The sequence below is a fragment of the Xenopus tropicalis genome, chromosome 2 (assembly GCF_000004195.4).
Source record: "Xenopus tropicalis strain Nigerian chromosome 2, UCB_Xtro_10.0, whole genome shotgun sequence".
In the NCBI taxonomy this organism is placed as follows: Eukaryota; Metazoa; Chordata; class Amphibia; order Anura; family Pipidae; genus Xenopus; species Xenopus tropicalis.
This window is the reverse complement of record NC_030678.2, coordinates 73,037,289-73,061,859: the sequence shown is the minus strand read 5'-3', so window position 1 is coordinate 73,061,859 and position 24,571 is coordinate 73,037,289. Positions and strand designations below refer to the sequence as shown.

The 24,571-nt window shown below is 38.4% G+C and overlaps 1 protein-coding gene across 3 annotated transcripts; it reads left to right on the top strand.

Annotated features, from left to right (window-relative positions):
• Positions 1–6,010: 6,010 nt before the first annotated feature.
• Positions 6,011–23,792, top strand: klhdc8a (kelch domain containing 8A). 3 transcript variants are annotated; one of them, XR_004221072.1, is made up of 8 exons: positions 6,011–6,093; positions 6,748–6,928; positions 12,610–13,028; positions 13,319–13,483; positions 14,443–14,658; positions 21,342–21,443; positions 22,193–22,877; positions 23,339–23,792. XR_004221072.1 is itself a non-coding variant. In NM_001078849.1 (7 exons), the coding sequence occupies exons 2-6, from the start codon at positions 12,653–12,655 to the stop codon at positions 22,384–22,386; spliced, it is 1,053 nt and encodes a 350-aa protein (NP_001072317.1). In that variant the 5' UTR covers positions 6,797–6,928; positions 12,610–12,652; the 3' UTR covers positions 22,387–22,877; positions 23,339–23,651. The 3 variants fall into 3 exon arrangements, 2 of the variants coding, with proteins under 2 accessions (XP_017946827.1, NP_001072317.1); NM_001078849.1 differs by lacking the exon at positions 6,011–6,093 and having other exon boundaries at positions 6,797–6,928; positions 23,339–23,651; XM_018091338.2 differs by lacking the exons at positions 6,011–6,093; positions 23,339–23,792 and having other exon boundaries at positions 6,549–6,928; positions 12,583–13,028; positions 22,193–22,876.
• The last annotated feature ends 779 nt before the right edge of the window (positions 23,793–24,571 follow it).

The following is a 24,571-nucleotide window of genomic DNA, read 5'->3' as shown; positions in this document are numbered from 1 at the left end:
AGGAAACCCCGTGTGTTTATTCAAGCCATGTAACGTTTTGGGGCACAAACTTTACACATTAAAAAAAAAAAAGCCCACAGTCTCCCCCGTGGGGGGGGGGGGTCATGTGTTTCCTCTACGTCACACACAACGTAGGGGCGTATTTAGTTCCAGTGCCTAGAGCAGAACTGGACCTAAATGCGCTCCTGGGTTATATTGGGGGGTGGCGATCCCTCCTTATATACTGAGCACCAGGCATATTTTATTTAAAAGGATAGGGTGTGTTGGTGAGTTTTGCTAAATAGGAATATTTCATGCTCATGGCATTCGGTGGGCAGAGGTTTAATTCCACTTCATGAAAAACCTAAAGTAGAATTAGAGATCCATTTTTGCACAGATGGCTATATGTCCCTCAAAGGATTTATTTTAATTAAATGGTCAGAGGCTCTAGCATACCACAAAAGCTTCTGTTAATCCTTGAATTATATTTCTGAACCTTGAGGAGAGGGCTTATCAGTGGGCTTTAACTCTTGTGCTACAAACTTATTCTTTTAAATCATAGCTCTGCTCAACGGCCATTTATTTTGCATATGGTTCTAATGTGTGATATTGTCTTATAGTGAATATTACAAAGCAGCTAAAAAGGAAAAAGTCAAAAAAGGCTATAAGGTAAATTCAAATTTAGACATACAGACTCATATGTTCCACTATTTGCATAGGTAAACTTTGCCCCCAGCTCTTTTCAAGTCACTATGGATACTTGATGGCAGCCCCCCCACCCCCTTTTCTTTATATCATGAGTTCCTTCAGTCGGGATTATATAAAAAGGTGTACAAATTAGGGATGCAATGAATCCAGGATTTTGTTCAGGATTCTGCCTTTTTCAGGCAGAGCCGAATCAGAATTTTTCACTGCATACTTGGCGTGATTCTGTCTAAACCTGCATTGGCCTAATTTGCAAATTTGGATTTGGTTCAGCCGAATCTTTCACAAAGTATCTGGGTTCATCTGGATCCTAAAATAATAGATTTGGTGCATCCCTACTATAAACACTGTAATCTTCCCAAAAACTTTTTTTGTACATAGACATAGCTGATTTCACAGATTGATAGGAAATCACAATAGTCTGTCTCTGTTTAATAGGACCAGTTCTCCAGTGTGATGCAACCTATTCCTTACCTTGTTTTATTGTGACGTGATGGATTCTAGAGAATCTGTGCACCACCAACTTACTGTAAATCCCAGAATCCATCACTTCACAATGGAACAAGGTATGGGTGGATTTGCATGGGAACTGATCCCAGTAACCATAGAAAGAATGGTTTCTTTTCAACATGTGGAATCTGTGTAATAATTTCTTTTATAAAAGGGAATACAATTATACTTATTTCTGGAATTTCAGATGGTATTTCTGCACTTTTTTCATAACTCCAAATGAATTATATAATTTAAAAAGGGGGTATATTTTCTCTTTAACAAATTGCTTACTTGCCCTGCCATTTACCAAACTATCCAGTACAGGTTTTAAATCCAGCAAAGTAAAAGATATGTGGGCTGCATTCAGTGGCACAAGAGAAAGAGCTGTGCTTTGTGACCTACATTCGTATGTCCTCTTAAAGAAATACAGCTGTTCAAATAGTTGTATAAAAAGGAGTTTGCTGTGACAATCCCATATGCTATAATCATATGCAACATTTTTTACTTCAGTGATTGCAAACTGATTTTATGTAACACAAAAGCAACCTGTTAAATCCTGGCATTTGAGGAAATGTCCCTAGGCTGCCAAATAATTGTGTAATCTCTGTCATATTTGCATATAGTATGTTCTTTCATCAAAGATAGAAATTATAAACTCTAATTTTATTGTGCACATTATGTTGATTTACATTTATTAAGGTTACCAGACCACTTGAAAATTCTTGGACAAATGCATGTTGCAGGGATGCACTGATTAAATTTGAATTATATTGCAATCAGTTCAGCCCCCTAAGATGCATAATATGCTAGAGGTGTCTCTAAATTTTCAAGGGAAATATTAAATGCCTTTCAAAATTTCTCCATGTATTTACATTTAAAGTGCTTGTAAAACAGTCTGATATTTTTTTGCAATCTAATATCCTTGCTCTGCTCTAGCCTGACTTTGTGATGATGCCTGCTTTTTCCATGTATTCTCATAAGCAGCCAGCCACTGTTGCTCTTAGAAAAGTGCCAGGTCTATACAGTGGAGGAAATAATTATTTGACCCCTCACTGATTTTGTAAGTTTGTCCAATGACAAAGAAATTAAAAGTCTCAGAACAGTATCATTTCAATGGTAGGTTTATTTTAACAGTGGCAGATAGCACATCAAAAGGAAAATCGAAAAAATAACTTTAAATAAAAGATAGCAACTGATTTGCATTTCATTGAGTGAAATAAGTTTTTGAACCCTCTAACAAAAAAAGACTTAATACTTAGTGGAAAAACCCTTGTTTGCAAGCACAGAGGTCAAACGTTTCTTGTAATTGATGACCAAGTTTGCGCACATTTTAGGAGGAATGTTGGTCCACTCCTCTTTGCAGATCATCTCTAAATCCCTAAGGTTTCGAGGCTGTCTCTGTGCAACTCTGAGGTTGAGCTCCCTCCATAGGTTTTCTATTGGATTAAGGTCCGGAGACTGACTAGGCCACTCCATGACCTTAATGTGCTTCTTCTTGAGCCACTCCTTTGTTGCCTTTGCTGTATGTTTTGGGTCATTGTCGTGCTGGAACACCCATCCACGACCCATTTTCAGTTTCCTGGCAGAGGGAAGGAGGTTGTCGTTCAGGATTTCACGATACATGGCTCCGTCCATTTTCCCGTTAATGCGAATAAGTTGTCCTGTGCCCTTAGCAGAAAAACACCCCCAAAGCAAAATGTTTCCACCCCCATGCTTGACGGTGGGGACGGTGTTTTGGGGGTCATAGGCAGCATTTTTCTTCCTCCAAACACAGCGAGTTGAGTTAATGCCAAAGAGCTCTATTTTGGTCTCATCAGACCACAGCACCTTCTCCCAGTCACTCACAGAATCATTCAGGTGTTCATTGGCAAACTTCAGACGGGCCTGCACATGTGCCTTCTTGAGCAGGGGGACCTTGCGAGCCCTGCAGGATTTTAATCCATTGCGGTGTAATGTGTTTCCAATGGTTTTCTTGGTGACTGTGGTCCCTGCTAATTTGAGGTCATTAACTAACTCCTCCCGTGTAGTTCTAGGATGCTTTTTCACCTTTCTCAGAATCATTGACACCCCACGAGGTGAGATCTTGCGTGGAGCCCCAGAGCGAGGTCGATTGATGGTCATTTTGTGCTCCTTCCATTTTCGAACAATCGCACCAACAGTTGTCACCTTCTCTCCCAGCTTCTTGCTAATGGTTTTGTAGCCCATTCCAGCCTTGTGCAGGTCTACAATTTTGTCTCTGTCATCCTTGGACAGCTCTTTGGTCTTTCCCATGTTGGAGAGTTTGGAGTCTGCTTGATTGATTGATTCTGTGGACAGGTGTCTTTTATACAGGTGACTAGTTAAGACAGGTGTCCTAAATGAGGTTGACTAATTGAGTAGAAGTGTCTAACCACTCTGTGGGAGCCAGAACCCTTAATGGTTGGTAGGGGTTCAAAAACTTATTTCACTCAATGAAATGCAAATCAGTTGCTATCTTTTATTTAAAGTTATTTTTTCCATTTTCCTTTTGATGTGCTATCTGCCACTGTTAAAATAAACCTACCATTGAAATGATACTGTTCTGAGACTTTTCATTTCTTTGTCATTGGACAAACTTACAAAATCAGTGAGGGGTCAAATAATTATTTCCTCCACTGTATGTGGTACACTCATTATGCCCCAATTTAAGCCACAACCTTTTAGTCAACTGACAGCAGGGGGGTGCAGCTAATGAAGTAAGTGCAGCACTGCAGGGCCCTTCTTGGGGGGGGGTAATGTCTGTGACTGGGGTCGGGTACCCCGGAGGTGACAGCCCTAGTTAGAATCAAATACATCAGTTTCAATAAAGCCAATGTTTTACTTTGCACACTCCTCCTGATTCCCAGTGCCAGTCTTATGTTGCTTTGATTTCATGCTATAAGACTAGGCCAATGTCCCAGAGGACTGTGCTACTCAGAATTGCTGAGTGGCTGAAGGAGCCTTGGTAACCAGGGCTGTATCTTGCACTGCTGCACTGGCTCAGTCTTCCGTTTCCCTTGTGGCTGTCTGCATATTCTGGCAAACTAAAGGAATACTGTCATGGGAAAACATGTTTTTTTAAAAACGCATCAGTTAATAGAGCTCCTTCAGCAGAATCCTACATTAAAATCTGTTTTTCAAAAGTACCAACAGATTTTTTTATATTTAATTTTGAAAATTCACATGGGACTAGCCATATTCTTCATTTTCCAGGGTGCCACAGCCATGTGACCTGTGATCTGATAAACTTCAGTCACACTTTACTGCTGAGCTGCAAGGTGGAATGATGTCGCCCCCCTCCCAGCAGCCGATCAGCAGAACAATGGGAGGGTAGCAAGATAGCAGCTCCCAGTAGATATCAGAATAGCTCTCAACAGTAAGGGCTGTGGCCCACGACAAATCATCTTTGTCGCGGGCGACTAATCTCCCCTATATGACATCCCACTGGCGAGAACTTAAATCGCCGGTGGGATGGCATACACGGCGCCGCGATCGTGGAAGTTGCCTCTCGATTTCGGCATATCGGGGAGATTAGTCACCCGCGACAGCCCTAAAAATCCAAGTCAGGTATGGGACAATAGGTTACCTGAAAGCAGTTCTAATGTGCAGCAATGGCTCCTGCTGAAAACTCAGACTCAGGCACAATGCACTGAGATGGCACCTACACACCAATATTACAACTTGAAAAAAAATACATTTATCGGTTAAAGAATATAGTTTTAAATGGTAGAGTGAATTATTTGCTATGTAAACAGTGTAATTTTGAAATAAAAAGGAAAACCATAAAAACTATGACCGAATGCCTTTAATGAAAAGGTCAGTGGGAAAGACTGTGTGTAATTAGTGGTGTGTGTTTTTCTGGATGAAAAAGAGCAACAGGGCTATTCCTAGCATTTTGCCACCAGCATACATTTCAGCTCAGGGAAGGTGGCAACAATTTCAGAATTAAATCACCTGGACCCTGTCAGTGCACTAGGGTTGCCACCTGTCCAGTTTTGACCGAGACAGCACTGTTTTTGGTAGTGCTGTCCAGGTCAAACTTCCAATTTGGGAAAACCGGGCAGGATTTTCTAAGATTGACAGGCCCCTGATGTCACGCCCTGCCTCCCTGCGTGAAGTTCCTGGGCAGGAGAGGTGGCGACCCTACATTGCACTCATGTGTTAGGTTATTATCACTCATGTTGCCACCTGTCTTCCAAGCTGAGAATTACTTGTGTAGTAAAATGCCAGGAATTACCCCGTGTGCTGCTGCTATAACTCTAACAAGTGCATAGCTATTGACAGATTTGTGATTGCCTGCTGCATTATCACTCGGTATCACTGTGTAATTCTAAATATACATAATCATATAAGCTGTAGGTTACCTCAGCCTGCTTCTTCCATGAATTTAGGTGGCAGGTTGGGGGGGGGGGTCTGTGTACTTTCTAATTTTTACTATAGCTACAGCAGGTAAACAGTTAAAAAGCAAGGAGGCAGTGACCACATTCAACATGGCAATGGTAGTATTCTCCAGGAAGTGATGCTAGACATTGCATATCTTTTGGTGCCATAAGTGATATTGCCCAATACATTAGTAACTGTGGGAAGAAGCATACTGGGCAGTAACACTTGTGGTGCCAAAAGAGATGCAGTAATGACAGGAAATCGGGGCTCATTTACACTCAATTGCACTGAGCAGTAACCCATAGCAACCAATCATGTGTTTGATTTTATTGTTATACCTGCAGCTGGCTGAAAAAGCTAAGCACTGATTGGTTGCTAGGGATAACTGACCAGGAGCACATTTGCCAAGTGTTTTAAAATGATCCTCAGTGCCTGAGTCAGAGCCTATAATGATGTGTCAGTCCACAGCTGACCATGGGAGGCAACCATCTGAAAGATGAACTTTCTTGGTTTGATGAGTTTGCCCTTGGCAATGATGTAAGTTGCATTGTAGTAGGAAAGGTATGTGCAGCTGCTCAGAGCCACTTAATGGAGTGATAGGAAATCACTGCTTGCTCTAGTATGTTGATAGGAGCAGTGTGTGATGCTGCATAGAAAGCTATGTTGCTGCTAAACATTGGGGCTGAACAGAGGGGCTTGAGATGTTTTCTCTTCCCACTTTTTTTTATTAATCTTTTAGCTACAAGCATATTATCCTTCTGTTTATGCAGGCCTTTCATTCTGAGGTTAAATGCTTTCCTTCGCTGAAATATGTAGAAACAAAATCCAGAATAGTAATGCTTGCATTCTGCCTTTTATCAGCATTAGGCCCACCTCTTTTCAATTCCCAGTTTCCTGCCTTCTCCTGTGTCCTATTATTCTGCTTTCTATAAGCCCCCCCCCCCCCCCCCCGCCCTTTCCCATGCTGCTCTTTTGTTTTTCTGGCTGCCAGTATTATTGTGAACTGAGAAGAATGTGAGATAAGAAATAAAATATTCAGAATGAGAAGGAACGGGTTACCCAGGAGCCCAGTTTCATTCTATAGTCCAAATCATGACATCAAAAGGGTTACTTTTTTTCTTCATCCGACATCTGTGTGTATCTCAGATCTCTTCCAATCCCAGCTGAGTGGGTTCCCCCCCTTTCCCACAGGCTGGAGCGAATAACACACACTGTACTGCGCAGCCATGTGGGGGATAAAGGGACAGACAGAGAGTGAAAGCAGCAGCTACAGCACAGTAGTTCTACAGAAGGCAGGAGATAAGCAAGCAAAGAGCACAGGACAGAAATGCTCTAGCTGGACTTCCCTAAGCTTGCCTCACGGAATCCCTGGGTGAGTACAATAAGCTACGGTGCATGGCTCCCAGTCTCCAGAACAAAACTGGTTAACACTTTTGCAAAAATGGTGCATGGCATTATAATGCTGACAAATTTATACTGAAAATAATAACTAACATTTCTCCTGACTGAGATGTACAGCATTGAATTCCTGCATTTGCTTTGACTGAACAGTGGTCAGATTGTCAGGTCACAAGGTGATGTGAGACTCACTAGCTCACAGTCCAACAGAAACCCAGCAGGCAACTTATTCAAACCAAATGTATATGTAGGGTGTATGTGAATATTTATGTGTGATGAGAAAATGTTGCCACATTTTCCTTGCCACTGGTTTATTTATAACTCATTCAGAATCATGTATTGTTTTTAGAACGTACCGTCCAGCTGTAATTCCAGCTTTCTATTGAGCATCATTTTATTATTCTAGATGAAAGTCTATGCTATTTGCAAACTAAGGTAAACAATATAAAACTGTGCTGTTGCAGATTCTTTAGTATCTTTTGACTTCAGAGCCTTTCACTGTATTTCCAAAAGTATTCTGTTTATAGAGTTTAGTCACATTTAGAAAACAATGCAATAGAAAAGAAAATCCAGCAACTGCAGGGTTGCCATCAGTTAACTGGAAATGTGTAATCCGTATAATTATGGTACTCCAAGTACTGTATAGTTGTTACAGCTAGTGATGTAACAGTTTATTGGCATAGTATTAGAAAGTATTAAAATGCCTAAAAGTTGTATTGTGAACATGAGCCTGTATCTCATATGCAGTTGAAAAATGTTTGACATAGGGTTAGGAAAAAGGATAGATTTTAATCAAAAAGTTCAAGATTAGGTCAAAATTAATTATGCATCTTATTTCAATTAATATTGTAAATGGCATTGCTTTAAAAGAAAACATTGGGGCTGTGGTGTGATAGTAGTGGCAAAAGACCTAGTGGCTAGGAGAGGGCAAGGAATAATAATATACTAAATTGTAAGAAACGTTGTGGTTGTGGTTGATTATAACATGGTTTATTTGTTGTTTAATGTTTTGCCTAAGTTATCTTGTCAAGTTATCTTGTCATTCTGCAATGGTGTAAATATTCAATGCAAAAGCTATTTGTCTTTTAGATTTTGACAGTACAAAAGTAAATACAGGACCTTGTGGTTTTCCAAATAAGAGGTCTGTCCATAATTTGGATCAACATGTCTTAGGGCTCTGGCACACGGGGAGATTATTCGCCCGCAACAAATCTCCCTTTTCGTGGGCGACTAATCTCCCCGAATTGCCATCCCACCAGTGAAAATGTAAATCGCCGGTGGGATGGCATACGCGGCACTATGATTTCAGCGCAATCGTGAAAGTTTCCTCTCAAGGCATGTATGCCATCCCACAGGTGATTTACAGTGGGATGGCAATTCGGGGAGATTAGTCGCCCGCGAAAAGGGAGATTTGACGCGGGCGACTAATCTCCCCATGTGCCAGAGCCCTTAAGGCTACTAAATAATGCATTTAAATGTTACAATAATACTAAAAGCAAACCTATTGGTAAAAAATGATCAACATGACCTTTAGGTAACTTTTTATGTACATTAATTAATATTTTAAAAAGTAGTTTTTTCTTGTCAGTATCACTTTTAATATACAATAATAAAATGAAGAATCATTTAATTATATAATATATATTAGATATATTATATAAATATAAAATAAATGATATTATAAATAGGATATTCCTACAAGTGTTGCAGGAGGCTCAGGAATAGTTTTTGCTGGGGAAGTCTTATTATGACCCTGCATGCAACACATGTGGTAGTTATCCAATTTAATAGGTTATTGTTAGTAATTCAGTCCACATCTGTGTATTATTACAGATGATCCACATTCATTTGTTGTATTTTCACACAAAATGCAGCCTCCCTGCCCTATATTTTATAGTGCTGGGAGCCACATACATCAAGGTATGACCCCCAGAGCAGACCTGAGAGCATCAGTGGGCACTAACTGGGTCAGATCCAATTCTGGGCCCTCCCCTGGTTACCATGATGATACATATGTCTATATATATCTGTTTTTCATTTGCATTCTAGGGTAATGCTGCTGTTGACACAGTTACATAGTGTCTGTTCAGTCCCAGGTGGAAGATGGGAAAAGAACAGCTTTTATCAATAATATATTATCCTAGAGGGAATTGTAAGCATAATGCATTCATTTGTACATCATTGCTATCAAATATATGTACTGTGCTTCTAAATCTATATATAGATTAAGTCTACAGGGAGTAACACCAAAGAATTCAGGATTGACACATTTTAGTCCCTTGGGGGTTTAAGATGAAGCAAAATGACCTGTAAATCAGTTTCCTTCACAGTTTTAAACCTCCTCTAATTGTCAGTGCCACAAACACTAATACCATTCTCTTCAAACTGTTTGCTTTTAATTTTATTTTGGAAGCTTACATTTAACTGATATAAATCAGGCATGTTACAGCTTCTGCATAAACTCTGGGGAACTACAGGAGCCACGTGTTTTTGTAGAATTCATTGGTATAAAATATAGGCTTCTTTTTAGCAGGCAAGCAGGAATAAAGATCATGAAATTAAAGTGTCTGGGGTAATGCAGAAAAGACATTTTAATTAGGGAGTATTTAGTACAGCATATAGGATATAGAATCTAGATTGGAATGTCTAGGAATAAAAACAAAGTCACATAACAGTATACAAGCGTGGCCAGATATATTGACACCTTTACACTTTTTTTTAAAGAACTATTTAATTATAAGTAAACATATTCTAAATAAACTGATCTACTGCAAAATAAGTTTACATTTGACAGAACCTGGTTTCCACAATTCCTTGTTTCAGTAACTAAAACATATTCTTTGTTGTAAATCACTCTTGGTAGAAGCAGCAGCTCCTTTCACACAGAGAAGGGACAGGTACACAGGGTTTAAACAGAACTTTGCTTGTGTATTTATTTTCACACAGAAGTTTTAGACTAAAGTTCACGTCCTCGGTAAAGCAATAAGCAGTCTTGCTGACAAAGGTTTTGATAGCAGATAGTAGCCAGTTCTTGCTCTCAAGCAATGTGCCCCTATATGCCTAAAACTAAGAAATCTAGCAGAACAGTCCTTGTCCCAAACAACCCACTATTACATGTGTGAGTTCCACAACACAGCTCCAGTTGTTCTTCTTTTTCCCAGAGCAGAGAGCATTAGATACCACAATACCTTTTAGCTAAGTGAGGTTAACCAGACCTCACACCTGAGCAGAACCTCATTTAAATGAGCCCTCTGTGCTGCTTCATAGAGGATTCTGGGATATGCCTTCCCTCTGTGACTTTCCCAGTAATCATACTACACCTTTCAGATCTGAAAAAAAGATACTTTCAAAACTGACAAACTAGTCTTAATATGGGGTAGAACACCCTTTGGCAAGAATCACTGAAATAATGCCCCTTTATATCTCTCCAGCAACTAATAGCATTGGCATTAAATTTATTAAAGTTTGACTCCCATGGCGCTGTAGCCAATATCCTTGGATGTTGTTGTGAGAAAAATAAATCAAAGGTTTCAGAGAAAGATTATCTGAATCTTCTCAGTTCTTTTACCGCAATTAAAGCAATCTTTCTCTGAAACCTTTGATTCATTTTTCTCACAACAACATCCAAGGATATTGGCTACATGGGCCTCAAGCTTTTGGCATTTTAATGCCAATGCTATTAATAGGAAAGAAAGATAAAATATAGGAAGCCCAGTGGACAGTGGAACATAAGATCTCTCTGAATATGGGCTTGTAGCCATCAGATTTCCATGCTTTAGTTTCTGCTTTTCTTTCTTTTCTCCATGTTCAGTATGGAGCGCACAGTCAGTTCAAACTTGGTGAATATGTGCTTCTTATATTGCAGGCAGCTGCAACTGCATGTATATCATGAGAAGTGATTGTATGTTAAAGGTAATATGCTGCCATGCATATGTGTGCATTTATGCATGTGTAGTTGTAATCCCTGTAGACCACTCTGGCCTTGCTCTGCTTGCTGAGTGGAGTGTTTATGTGGGAAGCAGTTGCTAAGTAACAAGCTTTTATCAAGCTGTATTTTAACTACCCAGTATAGAGGTGCCATCAACATGCAATATCAGTTAACCTCCAAAGCTATAAATGCTAATGTTATGCAAAATATTTCCTTCATGTTCTTATAGCAGGAGAGACTATAAATAAATAAGTCCCTGCGATTTTTGGGTGGGCCCTGTGGGGTACTTAGTGAAAAGCAGTTTTAATACACATTTTTGTATTACAACTCTACCCTTTTCTAGCCTGAAATTTAAAGTGGCATGTCACTGACCCTAACGTTTAGTCATCTCTAGTCTACAATGCTATTGTTACTATTTACTATATATATAGATAGTTATAGATAGCTCTACAGGGCATCCTCTTGTGTCTTTGACTCTTAACTTATTGCAACTGTATATTGTATTTATTGTTATACTTTGTATTTATCTATTATTATTTTTAACCCCCTGTTTGTATTAATGTATTCTACTGTACAGCGCTGCTACATAAGTAGCGCTTTATAAATAAAGATATACATACGTATATAGTATTTTTCCACAGCCATTCACATGTTTATATCTATGTCTGTCACTCAACCAACTACCAGGTAACTGGAAGAGCGTCCTCTTGCAACCAGACAGCTGTTTAAATTCCAGATATCATTGAACCTCCTCAGTACAATTAAAGTGGTTGTGATAAAGTAAATTTGCAGAGCCTAAAGATTTTTGGAAGACTGCATTTACAGTTGTACCTTCACAACCAGCACCTACACTAAGGCCCAAGCACTGGTTGATGGATGGCTACTTATGGATGGATGGATGGCTACTAGATTCCAATAATGAGTGCATTCTTAATTAGTTAATATTAAAAAGTAGTCAAAATAGGTTTATGGGCAAATAATTTTGCACAAAATATCTCTCTGACATGTACCCTTGTTTTACTAGGCAAGGAAAGGTGTGCAAATATTTGTTGTTTTACTTAGCAGATAAAAGTAGATATTTAATATTTACTTTGTGATCTACTTCATTACCTTTCATGATGGAGTGATATTAATAAAAAACAAAATATGGGCTGTGGACAAAAGCAGTGATGGAGGGGGCTCAACTTGAAGGTCAGTTAGGGTGAGAGTCAGGGTGAACCTAATCCAATTATAGCTGGATGCCTTATGCAGCTATCTGCTCATGACTGTGTTACCTTGCTATTACATAGGGTGAACCCAACCAAATACTTAACATGAACAGAGCCAAGCATAAACCACTGCTTTATAGAGATTTGCTGTGAAGTATTGGCATTTTTCCACTTGCAAGAAAGTCATAACAACACTGTTAAAAAAAAAAGACAGAAGGGTGTTTTTAACTCCCAGTTAGTAAGGTGTACATGAAGTTACATATATACTGATTAGACACATGGGCCTTGCATTTAATCTTAGCTTATGAAGCAAAGCAGAAATGCACATTATTAAATAACTATAATTTCTTGTTTTAATAGAAATTAAGAAATATTGAATCCTATATAAGTATATGAAATCTATGACCCATGTACCAGTGGAATACTAGTAACAGTTGAAGTGTAAATGTCCATATATATATTTCTAGTAGTAAGTAACCATTTCTCTCACAGTTATTTTCCATTTAATTCTTCCCAAAGATGGCAATCCTTAGATGAATTTATTGTGCCCCTATGATCCAGCATGGAGGTGCCGTGCGCCAAAGACTTCTACTGGCAAACACTGGCGCCACTACAAAGCCCACGTGTGTACTGCTCCCTCGTGGAAACCGGGGGTCAAATTTTTGCTGTTGGAGGCTGTGATGATGCAGGAAACCCAATGAATTCTTTTGAGGTATTCTCTCCAGAAGCCAACCGGTGGAGCAGCCTAGAACCAATGCCATCTTCTCGAGCTGGAGTAGCTGTGGTAGCATTGGGCAAAAGAATCATGGTTGTGGGGGGAGTTGGAGAGAACCAAACCCCACTGAAAGTGGTGGAGGTCTACAACATTGACGAAGGAAAATGGAAGAAGAAGAGTTCACTTCGTGAACCTGCCATGGGAATATCTGTCACCGTTAGAGGTAAAGTTCCCTATATCAGTCTGCCCAGAATTCTGCCAGAAGAGCTGTGAAGAGCTGTCACCCAAATAACAGCAAAACTATAACTTCCCTGATTATGTACAGTGTTTTAGTGTCACACAGCAGGAGGAAGGTTCACAGTTATCCCACCTCCTTCCATGTAACACAAATCTACCTTTGCAGTGTGACTTTCAGTTAAAAATCTCTTGTGTGGTGTATGTTTTGGGTATTTTTCAGTGTGTCACTGGGAAATAGAAAACAGAAATAAGAGAGCCTCTTCTGTCTTGTCCAAGACTGCAGGGTATATGCAGCTGGTGGGATGGGTTCAGATCTACGACCGCATTGTTTCTTACAACAGTATGACATGCTGAAAGATATTTGGGTTCATTTTGCTCCAATGCCTACACCTAGATATGGTGCCACCTCTTTTCTGCGTGGGACAAAAATCTATGTTTTGGGTAAGCATAATTATTCTTAATGTTTAAATACAATGCAAAAAGTGAAAACAATACTCTGATAATAATGAACCAAATTATAAACCATTCCCCTGGTGACACAACACCCCTTGAGAAAGCCCCATTAGGTGGCGAAATAGCTGTCGAGAACAGGCATTGCTGAACTATACCTCTACGTAGAGGCTGCACAGAAGTGATGAGCGAATTTTTTCAGCAGGCATGGATTCCCAGCCAATTTCTGCATTTCGCCTTTGGCAAATTGCTTTGTGAAAAATAGACACTGTCGCGTAAAACAAAAATGTTGCATGACAAACGTGTTTCGCAATTTTTTTTTCTCGTTTTGCAAATTTCCAACAAAGCGAAACAGGACAGATTCAACATCATTACTGCACAGTTCAGTATTGAGTTTTATCTAATGATATTTAAAAAAATCACTAAATATTGGTATAACTGAGCACCAGGATTGGTTCTAATTTAGCCTTTTTACTTTTGAATTCAGCATTCTGGTTGAAAATTGTGCTAGAGTGATAATATTTCATCACTAGTTGGTAGCACAGTCAGCATTAGGGAGGAGTCCCTCCTTGTATCCTCCTGTTCATGTTTTTTTTATAAAAAAAAAAGGGTAGTCCTTTTTAAAAGATTTAAATTAAATTTGATATTGTGGTCTTATCTATATATTTTTCATGTAATGTCTAAAAATGGCCTTGTAACTATTAGGGGAACAGTTTTATTGGTTTCCTAAAGGTTTTATAAGGTGGTTCATGATTCTCAGTGTTATAACTCTCAGAGAACAAATTTCACATTGACTGACGTTGCATTCTTTTTCTCAGTGCTCCCCAGCCATCTACATTACCACTTCTACATGTGTCTAGTATATCTAGTACTCAGTTGGCTAATATATTGCAAAAGCACATTTGCCTTGCATAGATACATAGTAGTCTCTCACTGACCTATTCTCACAGGGGGAAGACAGGCCAAATATGCAGTTAATGCCTTTGAAGTCTTTGACATTGAGACACGCTCCTGGACAAAATTCCCAAGCATTCCTAATAAAAGGGCATACTCCAGATATGTGCTCAGTGAGGGCTCTCTGTACAGCCTTGGAGGCCTGCGTCAAGGAGGTACCTACCGCCGACCAAAATTCACCAAGACAGTGGATATATTCGATATGGAGCAAGGTTAGTTTGGGCCATTTAAATGGTAAAAAGAATCAAGTAGGACCAAGTTCTAAAATTTTCTAAAGATTTCTTTCTATGGTATTTCTACTAGTTTCTCCTTTTTTGTCTCTGTTTTTGTAACTTAAATAATTTTACCTAATAACAGAGATACAGACATAGCTGTATATATTAATAGCATTGTTAGATTAAGGTTTCCAGTCTTATTTAATACTCAAGCTAAAGAATACAATAATCAGTATCATGGTTTCACTGTAGGTCCTCAATGATAGCATAATTAAAAACGAAAGCAGAAAAAGCATATAATATAAAAAAAAAAAAAACAGGAAAATAAAGAAACAAAACAAGGGCAAAATAAATCAAAGACTGTTAGACTTAAATATATAGAGAAACAAGGGGTAAAAAATTAAATGTAAAACCATATTTTAACATCTTTATATCTTTATGTTTTTTCATAGTGACCAGGGTACCAAAAACTGGGTTGTTTTATTCAGAAAAAATATTATTTTATATTCAAAGCTTTTATTGCTTTCAGTCTCGAACCATGAAAGAAGAATGTTTGATTTCCATTTAGTTGCTATGAGCTATGGAAATGCGAACTGAAGACAAAACATGATTGTTCAATTTTTGAGTTTGTCTAGGGGTCCTTTCAAAAGGTTTGCCTAGTAAGAAAGTGTTAATGCCTAGTTAAATGGTATCATGAGTGAGCCTTTCTAAAAGGGCTTTCACTTCTCGCCACAAAGGTTGTTTATAAAGGCAGTCCCAAAATATATGCAACAGGGTACCAAGCCATTACAACCCCTTTAACAGAGTGGAGAAACTTAGGGGAAAAGCATATGTAATCTTAAGGGGTAAGATATATTTTCTTTCTGTTTAACACATGTAATTAATATTTTAGCGTTTTGCCAAATGTCAGACCAATCATCTTTCAAAATTTCATGCCCAAGCATGGCCTCTCATTTTTGCATTTAAGAATGGCTATATCTGAAAATTAAGGGAGGGTCATTGATTATCTTGTAGATCTTTGACAATCAGACCCTTTTAAGGAAGGCCTCTTAATGCTAAGGTTCAAACAAGGCAGGAGGCTTCTCTTTGAAGTGTCTCATTTGAAGATGCATAAAACAAGGTAATAAAATATCTGGGGCTTTTGCTTTTATTTGGTTAAGAGATAAAGGTAACATTAGGGAGATAGACCTTAAAATAGCAAAGCAGAGACCCCTGGCTCATATAATGGATGCGTTATAGCAGGTTGAAAAGAAGGATTGCCCAGCAGTGCTGCAACTGGGGAGTAGAGAGAATGCAGTTTATGTTTAAAGGACATGTAAATCCTACATTTGCCTACAATGTATATCAGTTGGGCACATCTCCTCCACCCAAATGGCATTATTTGTACTGCATATATCCCCTCCATTTGCCAGCACCATCACATTTTCCTAAGGCAAATGGCAGCTATCAACTGGCGGCCATTTCTCCTCTGATACATAATTGGATACATTTAAATCTGCAAACAGCATACACACACAGACCCTTATTCAGCATACATTTCATCAGGAATACAGGCTCACACAGGCACAACTGTCTTTGATAAAAGTTCTGCTTTGTTTGAGCTAAGCTCAGGAGAGTTGGTTGGGAGAAAAAAATTGAAGCAGACAGCTAGAGCTGAGTTTCTATGGGAACCAGCAATGCCATCTCTTCACTGGCTGCTAGACTGGGGGGCGTGCTTAGTAATCTGAGCTTAGAACAACTGAGCATGCCCACAAACCAACAGCCAAAGCAAATTCCTGAGGGTGGGGGGCGAGTGGGTTACAGGAGGAGAAGGAAATCTAAGTGATTAAGGAAATGCTGCAGCCTTACTATTAACCTCTGGACAACCAGTGTGGCAGGTATTGAAAGATTTCAAAGAGGCTGTTCACTGATTACATTTTTGTGTGTGGGGTTTACATGTCCTTTAAGCTTTAATTTCCCCCAAAGATCTAATGTGAGAGAGTAAGCATGGAAAGTTGCGCTACTACGTAATATTGTTGGAATGATGGGACACCTAGGCCACCTTGATTAATTGAGGTCAAGACTCGCTTGTTGATCCTATGTTTCTTTCCTCCCCAAATAAAAGTATGAATTGCCATTTGTAAATTTTTAAGGAATTTCACAGGGGTTTTAACAGGTATTGTTTCAAATAGATATAACAAATTTGGGAGAACATTCATACTGATTACAGCAATTCTACCAAACCAAGAGATAGAATGGAAGTCCCAGTTATGCAGACTAGTTCTAACTTTTTGAGCAAGCGAAGATAACTTTAGGGGTAATTTCTGTAGTCTGACTTCCAATTATATTTGTATTGAAGTAATAATGCAGCTACAGTGTCATCTGATAATAGTATTGGAAAAGCTTCAGTTTTGGTCAGATTTGCTTTTTTGGCATCTAGACTTAAAATTAGTATAAAGCCTACTTGATCTGCCTTTAATAAGTCTCTGTAGCATTGGTGCAAATCAGTTTGCCAAAATACAGTTTCAAATAAGAATTTAAAATTACAATTGGTCTATACGTCTTCTGCCTTCTTTTGGTATCAAAGATAGATAGGAGGCAAAATCGAGGAGGGGATCTATGACCTTGCAAAAATGTATTAAAAAGCTGGACTAAGTATGAAGCTAAAATGTTCTGTAGAGTTTATAATATTGATATGGATAGCCATCTGGGCCTGGAGCTTTGCCATTAGGAAAGTTTTTCAAAGTGGCAGAAACCTCTTCTAAAGTAATTTCTCTATTTAGGATCTGAAGATCCTCTTCCTGGAATTTCAGTTTTTAGCTTTTTGAATTTTTTTTCAATAACTGCATAGTGGGGGGAATATTTGCCCTGAGGTTATACACATCATGAGAATGGTGGTGTGTTCTGCTACTTAATCTTCAGTCCAGAAGCTGAAGTTTTGGGAGAGATATTCGAGTATGCCTCAAGGAGCTTTCACATTCAACATGTACTAACAGTCATGGCTAGCCACACCCCCTGCTTTTGTCTCTGTTAATCTTTTCTGCATACTGCCAAACCACAATGACATAATGACAAATTGCATATCATTATCAAATGAGCAGCAAAACACTATGAAGGTAAAAGTACTTTACAAGTACTAAAATACAAGTGTGTCACTCCTATGTAACTCTTCGTACCAAGGAAAGGCAAGCACTTCCAAGCAGTAATGCAAAATAACTTTAATCACACATCACAGCACAGGTTTACACAGGTAAAGATTCACAATGTTTCAAACAGGGTTTTTTCCACAAAACATGTACAGTTCCCCAGTGCCAAGAGGACGTCAGTCTTACCAGGGGTAGCTACTTTTCGGCTGTAACATTTGTCTCCAGTCTCCATGGGATCTCCTGTCCCCACCTGGCTCAGCAATCCGGCACCTCCTGCGGTGCCCCTTTGCTATTCCACCAGGCCTTTTCTACTGGCCGACACTGGCCAGAGGCTCATCAAACCCTCCTTCTAGCCTACCCCCATCTGCTCGGGTCCCTATTCTGTGGATGACTCACTAGGAAAACTACTTCCCTCTACCCTCCTTGGTGGGGCAATAGACGGCCCTTAATACCTAACCCTGTAATTTAGATTACATTTATACAGCGTTTTAGCAACATTTTTTCCTGACATTTTTCCCCGACATTTTCAAATGGAGTAAAGCTCGGTGTAACTCTGTCAGACCAATTCTAAGTTCTTCTGTTTTGCTTTGTTTCACCCAGTCTCCATTTTACACCTCTGGAAGGAGCCCCATTGCGGGATCATTAACATATTAATGGGGAGTAGCAGACTTTTGTTAGGTTACAAGTTTCTGTCTAACCCTAGAACAATAGGTGCAAAAAGCCTCATTAACATTTTATAAACAAGTAAATTTATATCTTACATTTGCATTGTTATGCTAGTTTTAACTTTATAAATGAGATAATAATAAGATTTTGAGTGAATATATTGTATACATTCTGATTTAAAGGAAAAGTAAAAGCCTCCCAGGCAAATATTTAGTTTTAGCAGCAGTGCCCCCTCTTTAACTACAGAGCTGCTTAACAGCATTGGCCACCTCCTTTAGCTGTGCCCCTTCTCTTCCCAGCCACCATCTTGGTGATCAGCAAGCAGCACATGCACACTGGCACCCAAACTGGGATATTGGGGTACAGGGTTGGACTGGCCCTTCAGGGCACTGGATAAAAACCTGGTGGGCCCTAGTCTTGTTGGACCTCTTTTCACTGGGCATGTTGGTGTGGGGGCCGGATTGCTGATGACCAGTAATGAGTAGGGATTAGAGAAAAAGGTATTTAGACCCTAAATCTTGTTACAGAAGTGGAAAAGCACAGAAATATAGAAAACATTTGAAAGCTCAGCTTGTCCTGAAAAAAATGATTTATAGTTTTCCTTCCGGAAATGCCCCAAAGTAAAATGACAAATGGCAAATGAAATGCAAAATCCTGCTAGTAAAAGCCAAGGCTCATGTAAATGTGGGACTGGGTTTGATGGCACCAACAGATTTACTAAGAGCCAAAGACAAATTTATAAAAAAATATCGGTAAAATGACAAAATCTGAAAACTGTCTGTTTAAAAGTCAAATTCACAAAAGTGGAGGTAGAGGTTTGTGAATAAGGTGGAAAATCCAACAAATCTATGTCCACTTTTATTTTGTCTTAATATCACCCCTTTTGTGAATTCCCCCCATAGTGTTGAAGACCATGCCTTGCAGGAGCAAAGTAAAAGCCAATAGAGGGCCCCTCAGTTGTACATTAGATTTTCTGTTAATAGTCCCTCACTTGTGTTTTTGGTAGGGATACACTAAAATTGTGGATTCAGGCAAATACAAAATCCTTAACAAAACATTTGGTCGGAGTCTTAACTCCAAGTTGCATGGGGAGGCAGGCTTTTAAAAATTTAAATTTGAGTATATTCAGTTTTTTCCAAATTTTAAAAAAATGTAAATAATTCAGCCTCGACAGCTTAAAAATATCTTGAAATCTTAAATTGTAAAATAGCTTTAATTTTGACATGTTTTAATTTTGACTTCTACAGAAACTTGTCTTGTTAATTTTTTCTAATCAATTGTTTTGCATTTCATTTGAGATCACATTTTTTCCTCCTTAAAATTGGGCTGAATTCTAAAAACAGTGCAAGGACTTGGCCAAATCCCAGATCTAGTGCATCCCTAGCTTTTTTGAACAGTTTCCCAGTGTGTTTTTGAGCAGAGAAAGCACATTATATAAATGCAATATTCAGTGATGTTACTATAGTGAAACATGCCAGGATCTTTCATCCCATCAAGAATGAACTCTCTTTATCACAATTGATGCGAGTACAGTGTATTTGTAGTGAACAAGTTGACAAGCATATAAAACTGGAGCGTTATCCTCCTCACAGTTACCTTGACATTGTTCTCATCTTGATATTATTCCCCACACAATTAGGTGCAAGTCAAATGAAAGCTTGGGAGTGGAAAAGTAACTTCTCAGCATGGGGTGCGGTTTATACAGAAATACAATTAAGGAGCAGGGATTGCCAAAAACAGTTTACATAAGCATTGGTTGATTACTATAAACAAGAATTATTTTGACAGTAAAATAATTAAAAAGTAAATTTCAGCACCTTTATATCATTACTTTAGTGCACAGATATATGAGTCTATCAGCCCAAGCAATCTTAAAGGAAAGCATGAGTTTTATACGTAAAATTACATTAAATCAATCTATTCTTAATTTATCCACTTAAAAAGTTAAAGGGGGAACAGATTGCTTCTCAGAAGATTCTCAAAGAGTAATTCTAGATTTCTTTAAAATATGTAAATAGTAAAAAGATGCAGATTAAGACAATGAGTCCCTTGAAAATGAAAATAATTTGGTTATTAAGGAAGCAAAAGTGCTTAATCAGCTCTTAGTCAGACCCACAGATGGCTCAGCTCATTCAAGTCAGTGGCAAACACACAACTTGTTTGCTCAAAATAATATGAACAAGGAGCCAGGTCTGATGAAATACACCCTTGAGTACTTAGCCAGACCACTTTATTCTGATTTTCTTATACTCACTTTTGTCTGGTATGGTACTTATGGATTGTAGTAAAGATTATGTAATTCCAATATTTGAAAAGAAAATGATTTCCCCCTTGTAATTGTATGCCCAAAAGTTTGATATTTGTGGTGGGCAAATTATTTAAAAAGTTTATGAAAGGGGAAAATATAGTCTTCATCCCCCACATTTTTTGACATAAGCTCATTCATTTCTGATTATGTAGAAAAGTTGTATAAACCCAATCTGAATTTCCAGCAATAAATATGAATATATTTTTCTCATCACAACATACCTGATTCCTCAGATACAATGACACATGAACAACTGCTTTAGATTGGGGTTTTCACCTTTCTCTGCATCAACTAGCAGATTGAAGCAGGTTTCATTTAGACCAAATGGTTGAACTCAATAACGTAAATTACTATTTTAACTATGACGAGCTAATATTTATCTGACTCAAAAATATGCTCCCTGTACTTTTTACTCCAGAAAAGATTGATACACTAGTAGTGTGTGGCCTTCTAAAAATAAAGTTATTGCATCTTTGTATGTGGAACAGTATAGTTAAATCTCAGTGTTGTGGTACTTTTTTGCTTCTGGATCAGTGTAAGAGAATTCAAACTCATATAGATATATTTTCTGTTATTTTCAGGGGGCTGGATGAAGACTGAACGATCTTGCTTTCTAAGAAAAAGAAGAGCCGACTTTGTTGCAGGTTCAGTTCACGGAAGAGTTGTTGTGGCAGGTGGCCTTGGTAAAGACATGCTCATTTCTTAGTTACCTTGCCTAACTTTTACCCCAGTTCACTAACTAGCTGTTCTTTAGTACTGTATAGATTTGTTGCATAATGAGAATCACATATCAGCTTTGCTTAATAGGTACTTCTTATTAGGCTGTGAAGCTGTAATTTTTTTTTACCTGGTTTTAGGTTTTTTTCCTGATAGAAGCTTAGTTCCTATTATTATTATTACACTCAATTCTATGTATTTATTCAGGGCTGCCATCACAGGGGGGCAGGGAGTAACCATATAAGAAGCCAGAAATAGTGCAGACCAAAGTAAAGGCCTGTGTTTATAAGGCGAACACGAAAAGAAACACAAATGTCAGTTTAATGCATAAAGGTTTATTATTCACCCAAATGTATTCAGAATGAATGTAAGTTAGATTCAGACAGCAGAGCATGTGTGGCTAAGGGGGCATATAGTCAACTGTTGGACCTTTAAATGGGATCCTGACTCCTGGCCAGAGAATGGACCATCACGGGAACTAAAATCGTAGGGATTCCCTGCACAAATAATTGCAGTCTATTTCAGTTTATCTGCTACAGTCTAAAATGCTGCAGCTTGGTTACCTCACCTCTTTAATATCAGCCACATGGTAATTTTCCATGCTACCTAACTACTTAGTAGTCAATCCAGACTGCAGCATTTTTAATAAGAGAACAAAATACATTTCTCATCAATTACCATTTTTTTAATATTGCTTCCTTTCTGTGCCACACAGGTAACCAGCCCTCTGTTCTGGAGACAGCAGAAATCTTTCATCCTGTGAAGAGCCGATGGGAGAGTTTAAGTCCCATGCCTACTCCACGTTGTGCTTGTGCTAGCATTGTCCTGAAGAACAGACTATATGCAATTGGTGGGGTCAATCAGGGTCCTAGTTCTGCTGTAGAAATGCTAAGTTTGGTAGAGCCCTGAAAGTGTGTAATTGTTTTGGATATTAGTTGTTATATCTAAATGTATACAGTTGTATATGGAGCAGTGTATTACTGTAGGCAGAACAAGTTTGTGTCCCTGTAAACAGGGACTCTGTAAAATGCCTTTGTATATGTGCAGAGTATCCAAGTGGATATTTTAAGCCTACTAAAATGTAATACACAAAATACACATAATTCTGAATTATAACTGGTCACTTTTTGGTAGAGCTACAGTTTACATTCTTTCTAGTAATGCTTTCCTATGCGTATTTTTTTCATCATGTATGTATATTATCCAACAATGGGCTTTAAAGGGGAGATTTATTAACTGCACTGAATGTAGGTCTGAAAATAATTTGGTGCGTATTTTTACTCCCATGCTTATTTGAAGGGCCATGATAACATTTACACAACAGTTTGCAGCAGCTCTGGTGAGCAAACAATATCATGGTAGTGTGTGTGAGTGTATGTATGTACAATACAGTATACTAGGGGGCTGATTTACTAACCCACGAATCCGACCCGAATTGGAAAAGTTCCGACTTGAAAACGAACATTTTGCGACTTTTTCGTATGTTTTGCGATTTTTTCGGATTCTTTACGAATTTTTCGTTACCAATACGATTTTTGCGTAAAAACGCGAGTTTTCGTATCCATTACGAAAGTTGCGTAAAAAGTTGCGCATTTTTCGTAGCGTTAAAACTTACGCGAAAAATGCGCAACTTTTCGCGTAAGTTTTAACGCTACGAAAAATGCGCAACTTTTTACGCAACTTTCGTAATGGATACGAAAACTCGCGTTTTTACGCAAAAATCGTATTGGTAACGAAAAATTCGTAAAGAATCCGAAAAAATCGCAAAACATACGAAAAAAATCGCAAAATACCGATCATTACGAAAAAACGCAATCGGACTCCATTCGACCCGTTCGTGGGTAAGTAAATCAGCCCCTAGGTGTATGTGTACATGGGATATGTGATATCAGCACAGTTTGTAAACTGTTTACTTAAATGCCATTGAATTGAGTATTGATATAGACAAGTAAAAAGCAATATCCATTCTGAAATTCTTACTCCTAACTGTTATCATTAGACCATATGGTGCACTATTTTTCTACCTTTATCTAAAGAAAACTTGCAGAAGAGTTGAAGTCTGCAATAAGAAACAGGTTATTATAAATCAATATATAAATGAGCGAGTGCATCTTCCAGTATAATTACATGGATCTCAGTTGATAATAAAACATGAGTGTGTCACTGTGCGTTTATACTGCAGCTTGTGTCTGTGTGATTAATGCACTTGTCCCAGTTTGGAAAACTATATTTAGGTCACAAAAGAATGATAATGTCTTAGCTGTTCTTTCTCCAACCGTGCTTCCTAATAATAAAGTGATGCCAGCGACAGCAAAGTACAGACTGTGTTTAAATTGCTCTCGGATGTAAAACAATGTCTGAAAATAATTCAGCTCTATAACACTTAACACTTCCTTTGAGGAATAAACGCTTGATGAGATGTACAGAAACTATGGATGGTAAGATGTGAGTGGTCTCATGAAATGCAGTCATATCAAAGCTGTTATCAATATAACATTGAAGAGCTGATGGATGGCTGTTACACAGTATGGCCTGCCATCTAGTGGCCTGCAAAGATGCTCGCAAGATATATATTTTTAAATCAAGATGTATAATGTACACTGTAGAGATTAATATGTTATGAACAATTGTTATATAACATCACTGTAGGTAAGTGAATAATTAATCAAAAAAAAAATTAAAGTAAGGAAAGGTAAGAAATTAAACTGGCAGATAAATCAAAACTAGGGAAAGGGAATAGGGGGAACTAGAAAGGGAAGTTTGAGAACAAACTTCATGTTGAGTTGAAAAACGTGAAGTCACTGAATGAAATCTGATCTGTTGTTGACTCCGCCCACTTTTTCTAACCTTGGACCACAGTTATAGAGTAAAAACCACTGTGCAACGTTTGGGGACCCTGGTTTTAAAAGTGTCTGAATGGCAGAAATTTAAACCAATAAAAGTCAATAAGTAAATTGTGATTGGTGGGTGTGCCCACTTTTTCTAATCTTGAGTTGAAGTCACCCAGTGACAAACAGTGGGCACCCTGGCATAAATATTGTTAGATTTACAACATTTTACACTTCCCCATTGAAAGTAAATAGGTGAAATGTGA